The sequence below is a fragment of the Polypterus senegalus genome, chromosome 7, assembly GCF_016835505.1.
Source record: "Polypterus senegalus isolate Bchr_013 chromosome 7, ASM1683550v1, whole genome shotgun sequence".
Lineage (NCBI taxonomy): Eukaryota > Metazoa > Chordata > Cladistia > Polypteriformes > Polypteridae > Polypterus > Polypterus senegalus.
Window position 1 is genome coordinate 146,948,344 of NC_053160.1, and position 14,455 is coordinate 146,962,798.

The following is a 14,455-nucleotide window of genomic DNA, read 5'->3' on the forward strand; positions in this document are numbered from 1 at the left end:
GTTAAAGTACAGTAGTGGCACCACTAGTTCATGCAACCATTTGGTTGGTTGTAGATACCTGTGATGTGGGAGCATGGGTGAATTGACAGGCTTTTAACCCTTAGAGGGAACTGAGCTGTAGTGCTTATTTAGGAAACAATTTTTGCAATTGTATTTAATTTTTAAAAATAATGTTAAAACTTTTCCAGGAAAAGAAGAGAACACAGAGCACTGGTTGTTAATAACTGCATAGAAGTAATATTTTGAATATACATCAGCTACAAAGATATTCTATAATGGCCTGGGCACATTTGTTGTGTAGCATACAGCCAGGGCCCTTGCCCTGCTGGGACGCCTCTATGCTAGAAGGACCGGGAAGGTAGCGTATCCAGATCAATACTTCCCCTGGAGCACTAGGTGGTAGCCCCTTTGGGTTGCAGCAGCATCTAAGACTCCTGTTGGGCTCCATGGGATCTGGAGTTTAGTGCAGCCCTGTTTGGTTCTGTGGACATTACCAGAGAGTGCTGCAGCTGCTGCTGAGCTCTTGATTGCAGCTCTTCTGCCATACCTGGAAATGCTGCTGGAAGTAGACCAGCGAGCACCTGGAGCACTTCCAGGTACCTTATAAAAAGAGCCAGCAGCCACTCCAGGAGCCAGAGTCGGGTGGAAGAGGACGAAGCTCGCCAGGAAGAGTGAAGACGGATGGAGAAGAGAAGAAAAGTGTGTTTTGGGTTTTGTGCTGTGCTTGTGACTGTGTTGTACACATGGGAAATGAGGGAAGGCGTTCCCCCATTGGGAAAAGAAGAAAAAATGAAAATGTGTGCCCTGAACTTGTATCCCATTTCTGTCTATGTCAGGTTTGGGTGGTGGTGTGCCCACTGGTGGTCCAAGTTGGTACCCTTAAAAAATGATCATAAATAATTGGATTAGAGAGATTTTTCAAACTAGCTGTTTTCTTTAATTAGTAATATACGTGTCTCCAATTGTGCAGTCAGTCATTAAACCTCATATTATCATTTGTTCCACACACATGGACCAGAGAAAGAAAAGGAGAGAGTTGTCTGAGAAGAGAGAGAGAGGTTAGGAGCACGCACTGATACAGTACATTGCTGCATCCACCCCACAACAAACCAACTCAGGATACCAGATTAAGACCCAAGTGCAGCCATGCAGTGGGTGATACCTCAGCACCACACTAGCACAGATGGAGTGGAACAGTGTGAGGTTTTTTTTAATGGTGGCTGTAGTGCCAATTCTGCTACCAACCCCCCCAAGTTTTCCCCTGCAGGTTGACCAGAGAAAATAATTAAGAAAGTTATGGAGCAGCATGTTAAATGCAAAGGCTTTAAGACCATTTCCAAATAATGTGATGTTCCTGTGACAACAGTTGAAAATATTAAGAGGTTTAAGGCTCATGGGACTGTAACCAACCTCCCTGGACATGGCCACAAAAGGAAATTAGACCCCAGAATGGACAGAAGGATAATGAGAAAGGTAGACAAAAAGCCAAAGACAACTTCCAAAGAGATACAAGCTGAACTTCAATGTCAAGGTCTATAAGTGTCTGACAGCAACATCTGTTGTTTTTTGAGGTGATAGTGGACTCAATAGAAGAAGACCCAGGACTACACTGTTGAAAAAAAAACATAAGCTAGACTGGAATTTGCTTAAATGCATATTGACAAACCACAATGCTTGTAGAAAAATATTCTTTGGTCAGATGATACAAAACTGGACCTTTTGGCAAGTCGCATTAGCTCAATGTCCACAGATGGAAACAAATAAAGCTTTCAAAGAAAAGAACACCATACCTACTGTGAAACACGGAGGAGGCTCAGTTATGTTTTGTGGCTGCTTTTGTGGTTGCCTTGAGTTTGTGCAGGGGACAATAAATGTACTGCCCAGTGTCAGAAAGCTCTGTTTCAGCTGCAGGTCATGATATATATAACAGAATAATGACCCAAAACACATATTTAAAAAGCACCCAAGAATGGGTAAGAACAAAACATCAGACTATTCTGAAATAACCTTTTATGACCACTTGTTTGAACCCTGTTGAACACCTATGGAAAGAACTGAAACCTGCAGTCTGGAGAAAGTACCCTTCAAACCTCATACAACTGGAGCAGTTTACTAATGCAGAACATGCCGAACTTTCCTGTGGACAGGTGCAGAAGTCTCACTGAGAGCTACAGGAATTGCTTGTTTGCAGAGTTTGCTTTTAAAGTTAGTGCAACAAAATATCAGGTCAAGGGTACAAATGTTTTTGCCCCATGCCATTTTCATTTGTGTTATTATTTGAAATATTCTGTTGAATCAAAACTCTAAAGCAAAGCCTGATTTTTGTTAAATATGGGGTAAACAATAATAGGTGCCAGTTGCTTTTGTTAGTTTCAAGTTATTCAAGAGACAGTTGTTGTTTTATATGATGCCTTAAAGGAATACTTTACCCAAAAATGATAATTATTTACCTGTTACTTATTCCGTGTTGTTTGTAGTGATGGATAAGAAAAACATTTAATCTCATGTTTTCATAGAAAGTGAAGGTCACAAAGTTTATGATACAATTGACTTCAATGGGGCTGTCCCTGTGAGGTCAGTAATGAACAGCAAACGATATTAAAAAATCCATGAAAAAAAATCTACGCTTACTTGTGTCTTATGCTTACAATGCCAATGCATATGCTTTTTATTCTAGAGGTCTGCTAAATACTTCTAGAAAATCTGAATAATAGTGCTTTCAAATGGATCACGGTTTTTCAGTTCAATTCAGTTTGGTTTGTTTTTGTATAGCACTCTTCACTGAGTGCAGGCGCAGAGTTCTATGACATGTTCTCAGGTAAAATGCAGTTATAGATTTTACGATGCACAGAGTTGGTACACAAAGATAAAGAACACAATTTTCAACTGAAGATCTGCCTCTTCCCTCATTCATTACTCAAAGGAGTCCAGTCTTCAATGAAAAAAAGTGTGTGTGTGAATATATAATTATAATTAATATCAATTAATCTATACTAATAAAAGGCAAAGCCCTCACTGAATCACTCACTCACTGACTCACTCACTCACTCATCACTAATTCTCCAACTTCCCGTGTAGATAGAAAGCTGAAATTTGGCAGGCTCATTCCTTACAGCTTACTTACAAAAGTTGGGCAGGTTTCATTTCGAAATTCTACGCGTAATGGTCATATCTGGAACCTATTTTTCTCCATATACTGTAATGGACGTTAGCTCGACGGCTGTGGGGGTGAAGCTGCGTGTGACATCATCACGCCTCCCACGTAATCACGTGAACTGACTGTGACCGCAGTACATAGAAAAGAAGGAAGAGCTCCCAAAGAGCGCTGAAGAAAAACGCTGAATACTTTATTTGCGAGATACAAGTTTAATGAGAAGACACAAGGTATAAACGAGACTTTGGATCACTTTGTAACGGAGTTAAAATTGCTGTAGCGAGAAACTTTTAAGTGCCGGGTCTTAGCTAACATTAAATAAAGCCGTGGACATGGCAACATCACACAAGAGAGCAGCTCACGTGAACTGACTGAACGCAGTACGAGTGATCACTTCCATGCATCAAACCTGTTCAAAAAACACATTACACAATTGACAAGGTAGGAAAAGAATATGCTCCGAGTTGAGCTCCACAGCTAACGTGGTCTTTGGAAGCAACCGCCACGCTGCCACCAAATACTCACAGAAAAATCCACAAGTTAATACACACGCTGTCTCTAGAGTTTCTCCACACTCAATGTATTCCTCGCATCCCCTTTATACCCTCTGATCTCCCATTTCAATTCAAATGCCTCCAATTTCCAGTAAGGCTCTGCTGCACGATGACAAGTAATAAGTCTCAGGGACAGACCCTACAAAACGATGCCATTGATTTCAGGCAAGATTGCTTTTCTTCTGGACAACTATACGTTGCATTCTCAAGAGTGAGCTCGCACAGCTTCGTCATATTACAACCGGAGTGCAGCCAGAAACTTTTAAGTGCCGGGTCTTAGCTAACATTAAATAAAGCTGTGGACATCGCAACATCACACAAGAGAGCAGCTCACGTGAACTGACTGAACACAGTACGAGTGATCACTTCCATGCATCAAACCTGTTCAAAAAAACGCATTATACAATTGACAAGGTGTTGGCTTTATATGTCGCTCGTTTATAAAACAGCGGAGAAGCTGTGTAAAGGCTGTTTCACAAAAAACCAGCGGAGCGTCTTATATGAGCAGGCAGTCAGCTAAAGAAGGGAATCAATAAATATCTATAATCGTAATAAACGAACAAAAAATAACGTACAAGCCACGGATTAAATAAAGGAAATGGGTACCTGAACAGTAAAGTAAGTCTCGAATAGCAACACAATAACTATAAGAATCGTAATAAACGAACAATAAAGCAGTACAGAACTGCGAAGCAAGGAAAAACGATGGCCTTATATGGCATTCGTTTATAGAGCAGTGGAGAAGCTGTGTGAAGGCAGCTACACAAAAAAACAGCAGAGCGCCACACTCTGAATGTATTCCTGGCATCACCGTTATACCCTCAGATCTCCCATTTCAATTGAAATGCCTCAAATTTCCAGTAAGGCTCTGCTTCGCGATGACAATTAATGTCTCAGGGACACACCCTACAAAAGGTTGCCATTGATTTGAGGCAACATTGCTTTCCTCCTGGACAAAACTATACGTTGCATTCTCAAAAGTAATCTCAGTGCACAGCTTGGTCATATTACAACTGGACTGCTGAACTGACAACGTGGTATACAAAGAGATCCTTAACAGATAGTTATTGGTATATTTTCCCTCAGTTTAAAAAGGTTTTCTTTTCTTCTTAATAAAAATTTAAAAGCAGTTGTTCGTTGCTGCAAAGCGCGGGGATTTTGCTATATACAGTATATATATATATATATATATATGTAGATATGTATATAAAACTGCTCAAAAAAATTAAAGGAACACTTTGAAAACACATCAGATCTCAATGGGAAAAAGAAATCCTCCTGGATATCTATACTGATATAGACTGGGTAATGTGTTAGGAATGAAAGGATGCCACATTGTTTGATGGAAATGAAAATTATCAACCTACAGAGCCCTGAATTCAAAGACGCCCCAAAAATCAGAGCGAAAAAATTATGTGGCAGGTTAGTCCATTTTGCCAAAATTAAATTGCAGCAACTCAAAATTGTACGCAGCACTTTGTATGGCCCCTGTGTTCTTGTATACATGCCTGACAACATCGGTGCATGCTTCTAATGAGATGACGGATGGTGTTGTGGGGGATCTCCTCCCAGATCTGGACCAGGGCATCACTGAGCTCCTGGACAGTCTGAGGTGCAACCTGGTGGCATTGGATGGACCAAAACATAATGTCCCAGAGGTGTTCTATTAGATTTAGGTCAGAAAAGTGTGGTGGCCAGTCAATGGTATCAATTCCTTCATCCTCCAGGAACTGTCTGCATACTCTCACCACATGAGGCCAGGAATTGTCGTGCACCAGGAGCCACTGTACCAGCATAGGGTCTGACAATGGGTCCAAGGATTTCATCCTGATACCTAATGGCAGCCAAGGTGCCTTTGTCAAGCCTGTAGCGGTCTGTGTGACCCTCCATGGATATGCCTCGCCAGACAATCATTAACCCACCACCAAACTGCTCATGCTGAATGATGTTACAGGCAGCATAATGTTCTCCATGGCTTCTCCAGACCCTTTCACTTCTGTCACGTGCTCAGGGTGAACCTGCTCTCATCTGTAAAAAGCACAGGGCACCAGTGGTGCATCTGCCAATTCTGGTATTCTATGGCAAATGCCAATCGAGCTGCATGCTGCTGGGCAGTGAGCTCAGGGCCCATTAGAGGACATGGGGCCCTTGGGTCACCCTCATGAAGTCTTTCTGGTTGTTTGGTCAGAGACATTCACACCAGTGGCCTGCTGGAGGTCATTTTGTAGGGCTCTGGCAGTGCTCATCCTGTTCCTCCTTGCCCAAAGGAGCAGATACTGGTCCTGCTGATGGGTTATGGACCTTCTATGGCCCTCTCCAGCTCTCCTAGAGTAACTGCTTGTCTCCTAGAATCTCCTCCATGCCCTTGAGACTGTGCAGGGAGACACAGCAAACCTTCTGGCAATGACACGTATTGATGTGCCATCCTGGAGAAGTTGGACTACCTGTGCAACCTCTGTAGGGTCCAGGTATCGCCTCATGCTACCAGTAGTGACACTGACTGTAGCCAAATGCAAAACTAGTGAAGAAACAGTCAGAAAAGATGAGGAGGGAAAAATGTCAGTGGCCTCCACCTGTTAAACCATTCCTGTTTTGGGGTCATCTCATTGTTGCCCCTCTAGTGCATCTGTTGTTAATTTCATTAACACCACAGCAGCTGAAACTGATTAACAACCCCTCTGCTACTTAACTGACCAGATTAATATCCCATAAGTTTAATTGACTTTATGCTATACTCTGATTAAAAGTGTTCCTTTAATTCTTTTGAGCAGTATATATATGTATATATATATATATATATATGTATATGTATATATATATATATATATGTATATGTATATATATATATGTATATGTATATATATATATATATATGTGTGTAAGTGTGTATATATATATATTTATATTTATATGTATGTATGTATATATGTATATGTGTGTGTGTATGTATGTATATGTATGTGTGTATATATGTTGATTTTTGTATATACTGTATATGTAGATGTGTATATGTATATATATATATATGACAGCAACACTCATAACAGTGACAAAACAATTACATTGACAATCATGTTACAGTATTTTTAAAATGTTTCCTTTTCTTTTTCATAACTTCTTTAATACACTACTTCTCCGCTGCGAAGTGCAGGAATTTTTCTAGTTATATACAAAGTATAATGTAACATGTATATATTTATATACAGATAATCTTACGACCATTCGACTTACAACTACTGACAGTTTTTGCCATGCCAGCTCCATATACCGTGACTCATTCACCTCAATCTCAGTTTCTTACCTGCAGCAGTTTCGACTACATTCAATTAAATTACAGAAAAAAAGGCAATTGACTTGACACAAAAATGTAGGTGATTGTGCAGTATGAGGGAAGAAAGAAAATGAATATGATCGCCTGTGATTTTAAATTATCCCATTAAAACCGGTGTTCATCTCACACACTGTACTGCTGCACTCAGGCTTTGAATCCGGTTTGCGTGTGAAGCTTCTGCGTTGTGCCTTGTGATGTGCCACTTTGTATGAACCACCACGAATGGGTAATACAACCATACTGAACTCCTTTATTTGTTAATGTTTATTATTAACGGGCTGAAATGTTAAAACTGAAAACATATGAGTGTTCAGACTCTGCCAGTACAATTTCTCTTCTCACAGTTAACACAATGAGCACTGGGAGAGGCTCACAATGATGAAGTAACATAACACAGATAAAGAAAGGATTTGTGAAGGTGTTAAAGGTTCAGCACCCATGCGAGCAACAGTAATAACAAAACAAAATAAAAAAAATAATTTACAAAAAAAAGATATAAAATCTACACAATGTGCTAAGAATGATGATAAAAATGGATTTAAAACAAACAATACGACTTAAGTGACTTATTGTAAAGTGCTATACATATGGTCAGGTTTGAATACATATACTGGTATGTCTTACGTCCAGATCGTTTTACGACCGGTATGTCGGAACTGAATGTGGTCGTAAGTCAACAAATACTTGTATATAATCTATGGGTGGAGAATTCCTTTAAGATATAATCCTTTTTAGCTTTCAGATTCTTTCTGTCTTTGGAAAAGTGGCAACGTTCTATTTAGACCACTGCAGTGCTCCAAGTCACACACACACACTAAAGAAGAAAGGTCAACTTTATGTCTTAAAGAGTAAACTTTTTTTATACTGGATATTATATATGCTGGTATTGTTAGTGCTCTTATATTAAAAAATAGATACAACACAAAATGTATGTGTATTTTATGAATAGTGATTTATTTCACCAAAAATGTCAAAGAGGGGTGTGCTGGCCTCATCTTTTCTCAAACTGGACTAGTGTACACCAGGTCTTTAACAGAATAAAAGGCTTATCCCAGGTAACCACACCCCAAACTCAGAAGGCAGACATCAGGTTCTGCATGGGCCCAGAATCGGGAATAGGCTTTTATAGTTCAACAATACTTTTACATGCCCGAGAAAGAAGCTATAACACCTCTGGCTTGAAAAGACAAAGGCAACCAAAATCTGTATAAATTATTCTGTTTATATTAAGTAAAAGAAGCACAAAAAAGGCAAGGCATGGAAAAAGGCAAAAATCCACAGAAGTAATTGTAACTCCCCAAAACTCAAAGAACTTCTAAGGGGACATGGTATATAAGTATACATATTAAAACCACCACAAACAATCAAAACATTGTCACAAAAACATGAATAATTTCATCAAAAGTTGTACAAAATAATATTAACAAAACAAAAAATAACCCATAAAATGAAAATGTATTTGACCCAGGGATAAACCTCTGGCTAAACCATAACATTATGTACTGTATGGATTTCCATAATAAAACTATTCAATGGATTCAAAAAGTATTCAGACTCCTTCATTTTTTGCACAGTTTATTGGGTTGTTACTTTAACTTTAAATGGATAAATTTGCCTTTTTTTGCTCATCAGCCTACACTCAATAACCTGTAATGGCAAAGTGAAGACATGTTTTCAGAGAGGTTTGCAAATTGACTAAAAATTCACTAAGAAGGTTTAATGGCTCCATAAAATGAATATATATTATTTTCTTGTTGGAGCTAATTTGGCTCCAACATAATTTTTACAAAGAAGGGTGCTGCCTGTCTGTATTTCTCTACTCTGTCTTCTTTAGTTCTTTGATTTATATTGTAAACTGTTAACGTATCTCATGTTTTTAAAGCCACTTGGTATAACATTGAAAAATGTGATTCTTTCAGCATCTTGTACTTTTTTGCAGTGAAAAAACAGGAGAACAGAGAAGTAATTTCATTCATTTATAATTGTTGTTCCTGTTCTAGTAAAAGGATTGAAAAGGAGCAACAACTCTGTAATGATTTTAAGTCCAGAGTGGCCTGTCATGTTCTTTTAGGCACAAAATAACAAACTACAAGCCTATATACTTACATCTTCACATTTTCTTCCATATCTTGCATTATTGAACATTTTCCTAATTCACTGAGTTAATACGTTGAAATCTGTCCACAAGTTTTCCCATCATAGTTCTTTATTTCTTGTTTGTAAGCTACTTCACAGAACCAGGATCCTGTTCTAGTAGCTGATTAAAGAAGTCATTTGTAAACTGCTATGACCGGAGAGTCCAGTAATCTAAGATTTTGACAGACCTGAGTGTAGATTACCTTTCTGCCTCAGAACTATTCCTCTTTTTTCAAAGATAACTATACAAGATTTGTATTACTTCTGTTAAGATAAGTAAAGAACCATAAACATTATTACTGCCTGCAAGGATCCTGCATGCATAGCAATGAGGCTCCAGGTGGAAAAGATGTGTTGTCAAGAAGAGGCAGCACATATGAGAAAGACCCCTGGATAGGAAACAACAGGGCTGTAAAAGAAAGGAAAAAACACCCTGGTAATAGGAATATAAGCAGATGGGCATGTTCAGGAAGAAGGTCATTGCTTAGGGTTGGTAGGTCCAGTATGTGTATTCGATAACTTGGAAAAGTAACTGGAACACCAATAAAGGGAGTAGGAGGGCAGAGGGGAAAGTTGGGGGAAAAAAAAGTGTTCTTTTTTTTTTAGGATGTCGGTGGAATTTTTAACACTTGTTTTTCAGGTTTATTCTGGTGCTATTTTCTTAAAGTTGACTTAGTTAGATTAATGTGATATAAGACACATTTGCAATTAATTTTGATGTTAACATGTAAAAGATCAATCAAAACAGTAAGACCAAGCAATGTAAACATAAAATAAAATGATAACCAGTGCAGCCACATTTCAGTATCTACTGTAATTGATTTAAGTAAACTGTTTTCACAGGTAATCCCACCAAAAGGCTGGAAACCAAGACACACTTATGACGATATTGATGACTTGGTGATCCCGGCTCCTATTCAGCAAATGGTAACTGGGCAGTCTGGACTCTTCACTCAGTATAACATTCAGAAGAAATCTTTGACTGTGAAAGAGTTCCGACGGCTGGCCAACAGTGATAAGTAAGAGAATTATAACAAAACATATGATATGGAAATTACTTTAAATTCTGCTCAGTTGTTTTGTTTTATGCACATTGCATATGCTTGTTTGATTGCAAACATTTTACTTCATCAGGATTTGTACATTTTTAAATTGAATCATCATGCTACCTCATCCATTCATCCTTCCATTTTCCTAGCTCACTTATCCAGATCGTAGTCATGGGGCAGCTGGAATTTATCCCAGTAATCATGAAACACAATGCAGGAACAATGCCTGGACAAGGTACTAGTCACACACATGCACCCACCCACACCCATTTACTTGGGCCAGTTCAGCAATGCAGAGTCACCAAACCTGCAAGTCTTCACTCTCAAACCCACTTAATCCAATGTAGGTCACAGGAGGCTGGTGCCTATTCCAGCGGTATTGGTTCAAAGCAGGATAAAGCCCAAGACAGAGTGCGTATCCATCACATCGGCCACTCATGCACTCACACACACAGGCCATTTTTGGAGAGGCCAATTAACATAACTTGTAAGTCTTTGGGGATGCAGGAGGAAAGCCATGCAGACATAGGAAGATAAGACATGGGCTTTGTAAACACATGTTCTGACTATTAACATTTTTTTTAGCAATTTCTTTTTGTCAAACTTGAGACTGGTGTCCAGAGCTGACAGACCTAAAATGTACAAAAAGAAAGAAAATGATTGCCCAGTATTTATAGTACACAGAATTTACAAGTGAATTCTCCATGTAACTAAATGAGCCTTTACTAAGTACTGTTGTTTCTACCACATCCTCAAAAAGTGAATCACCCAGCCATTTTCTGAACCCTCTTTTTTCATCTGTAACCTGCCTTGACACTACCACTCAGCTAGTATATGGGATATGCATGGGGTCCCCAACTCCCATCCTGGAGGACCACAGTGGCTTCAGGTTTTCATTCTAACCATTTTCTGAATTAGTGAGCTGTTTTGGTGCTAATTAACTTCTTTTGAATTAATTTTAATTGACCTGCTCTTAAAGACTCGGACCCCTTCATTGTTTAATTTTCCTTAGTCAGCTGCCAAACAATAATGAGATACAAAATGAACCAAAACATGACCAGCAAACTGCGTCCATCATACAGTACCTGAAAATAAAGAAAGATGAAGGTCTCAGGGATGTTGATGTGCTCAGGCCCCCAAAACATTTCAACAGTGCTCGTAGAAAAGAGAAAATCAACAATTTTAGAAATGTATGCTATTGCACAATTAGAGTAGCAACAAGCCATGGAATTAAAGAATGGGTTTAATTAACAACAAGAATCAGCACCTAATTAAGCAACTGGTTGGAGTGCAAATGGTTGGAGTTTGAGGCCCTGACTTAGTTGGTTCTTCTATTGGCTCACTCACTTCACACACTTCACATTTCATTTTTGTTTGGATGCCTTTTAAGAAAAGAAATTAAGCAATTCAGAGGAGTAAATCTTAAAAAAGTCAATTAAAAATAATTCAAAAGAAGTTAAATAGCAGCAAAAATGGGTCACTAATTAAGAAAAAGGGTTAGAATGATAACCTGCAGCCATTGTGGTTCTCCAGGACTGGAGTTGGGGACCCCTGGGATATACCAATCTTGGATTCGGTATGTGTGACCAGCAGGCAAAGGCTTGATTAGTGAGTCTGTACTGAGCCAACCTGAGCGAATATCATTACGTATGTAAGTGTATTTTGAAATGGATTGTACTGTTCATGCCCAGTTGCTTTTTTTCACCCAAAACTACCATATAGGACTAAGTGGATTAAGAAAATGAACGGTGAGATAAAAAGTGTCGGAATAATTCAAAATGATTCAACTGAAGAAATTAACAGACATAGCAGTGTTTCACACCAAAGTCCCATTTAGCAATGGAGACTTCCTATTTGAAAGGGGCTGGATCCAAGTTAAAAAAATTTTCAATGTATTGGTTGCATGATATTTCTATTACATATTTTTATTTTAGTGTTTACAATTATATTTTTTTGGGGTTAATTACTAATTAACTTAATTAACTTTCCCAGTTATGTTTTAATAACATACAACAGTTACATTAAATAAATTAATATATAATAAATACAATTAAACACAAAATGGAATTATCAGTTAAACAATACTTTCTCTGAATAAGCAAAGGTTAAATAATATAACGCTTACAGATGAACAAGAAATGGATTATATACACCTGATAAACAAGTGCACACTGAGACTTTTCTGTTTCATAGGAAATGCCAACTTGCAACTTTAAATTATAACATGGAAAAAGTATTTTGTTGCTAATGGTTAGAAATCAAATCTGAAATTGCTGCGGCGTATTACTTGACTACCTTAATTTTATTTGGCATGAACCACTTTAACATTGTAGCTTGGATGTTGCATGCAAGTCCATATTCAGAAGACATTTATTCTTTGTAGGTGAGCAGATTTTCCAAGTTTTACTTTTTAAATTGTTATTGTAATAAAACCAAAATGTTTGTGGCATGTTGAAAAGCTGAGGTAAATCAAGCTAAACTGCAAGTTTAATAAAATACTGTTGCAATGATTCACAATGTTGTTTTTTTCTTTCTTGTTATGACCACATGTCATTTACAAGAACTATTCCGATTATTTAGTAGTTGTCATGAGTAGACTGTTATGTCAAAACAATGAAATAAAGTTGATCCTATTTATTAAAAAAAAAAAAAAAAAAACACAGTATACTGTAAATCTGAGATTGCATGTACCCCTTCTCATCTAATCTGCCTAGGAACTAAATGACCGTCGTCCATGCATTTGCAGTTAAGCGTTTGTAGCAACAGTGGCAAAAACTTTTCTATTTGTAGGAATCATTGCATAGGTATACTTTGCTTAAAATGTTAAATGTTTGACGTCTGCTACTTATTTTACACACGCAACCTTGGAAATTCCGTAGTTAACCATTGCAGGGGTTTAATGTGATTTGCTAATTCATACACCCTTGGATAGCTCAGCTATTTTCTTGGCCTGATAGCGTTCACATGTGGAAGTTTTGTTCTAGGGAAGGGGACAAAGTTTCCTTTCCATAACTTGCATCTTGCTTCTGTTAAAGAGGCTGATGTTTTTTTCTTGGCATGACAGGAAGGCCATACCCTCCCAAAATCAAATAAAAAACTTTCTTTAGTCAACTAATTTATTAATCACTTAAATGAAACTCTTGTCAAATAAAAGATGAGATGAAAAGCCATTAACAATACTCACTGTGCTGGGCAAAAGCAGTTTAAAGTAAGATGGATTGTAATAGTTTAGTCTGGGGTTTTCTGGCTCTTGTCATGGCATGCTACTGTAGCTGCAGGTTTTCATTCTAACCCTTTTCTGAATTAGTTATCTGTTTTTGGATCTAATTAACTTTTTTGCTTTAAATAAAAGGTTTTGGTATTTTTCAAGTTGAATTTATTTCTCCACAAATATGCTATATATATGCATTTCATATGCAACATTGTATTCTAAAGTTAATTAATTTCTGTAAATTAAACAAAAAATCTTGTACACACTGCCACCTTACATTGTAGTCAATGGAACAACCCAAATGTGTCTATTTTTCAAGGAAAGTCAGTTGTTGAGCATAAAATAGTTTATCCGTGTAACTTTTGAACTAAAAAACTGTCAATATTATGGGATTAAGCAATTTTAAAAGACCAGGCATGTTGGATAGTTCAGTGCTTATTTTTCTTGCGAAATAACCTTTCAAGGGATGTGGTTTCCTGCCGACAGACCAAATCACAATAAACTTTTCATGCCGTGTGGTTGGTTTTGTTTTAATTTACTTCTGCATTTACATGAGAATTTCCACAAGTGAATGGAAAATATATCCTTACCCTAAGAAAAATAGCATCAGGAATAAATGATAAAATGATTATTTCCTCATTCCTTTTTTCTTCGCAAACATCCATCAAAACACGAAAGGTGCGAATCAATACTCGACAACTGTCTGGGTTTGAAAAATGGATGTATTTGGGAAGTTTTTAAGTTTTTCCTCTGTGCTTCATACCCACCATTGTAAAGCACCAGGGTGTACAAGATATATTTTTTAAATTTATAGAAAGTGCTTAACTTTAGAACATAATTTTGCATGGCACATGCATATACAGGTGCTGGTCATAAAATTAGAATATCATGACAAAGTTGATTTATTTCAGTAATTCTATTCAAAAAGTGAAACTTGTATATTAGATTCATTCATTACACACAGACTGATGTATTTCAAATGTTTATTTCTTTTAATTTTGATGATTATAACTGACAACT

At 37.6% G+C, this 14,455-nt stretch overlaps 1 protein-coding gene across 5 annotated transcripts in view; it reads left to right on the plus strand.

Annotated features, from left to right (window-relative positions):
* LOC120532912 (lysine-specific demethylase 4C-like) overlaps positions 1–14,455 on the plus strand; it is a 917,975-nt gene that overhangs the window by 42,434 nt on the left and 861,086 nt on the right. For all 5 annotated transcript variants that reach the window (XM_039759396.1, XM_039759398.1, XM_039759399.1 and 2 more), the window contains exon 3: positions 10,019–10,194. In XM_039759396.1, the coding sequence (XP_039615330.1) occupies positions 10,019–10,194 (176 nt within the window). The remainder of the gene's footprint in view (positions 1–10,018; positions 10,195–14,455) is intronic.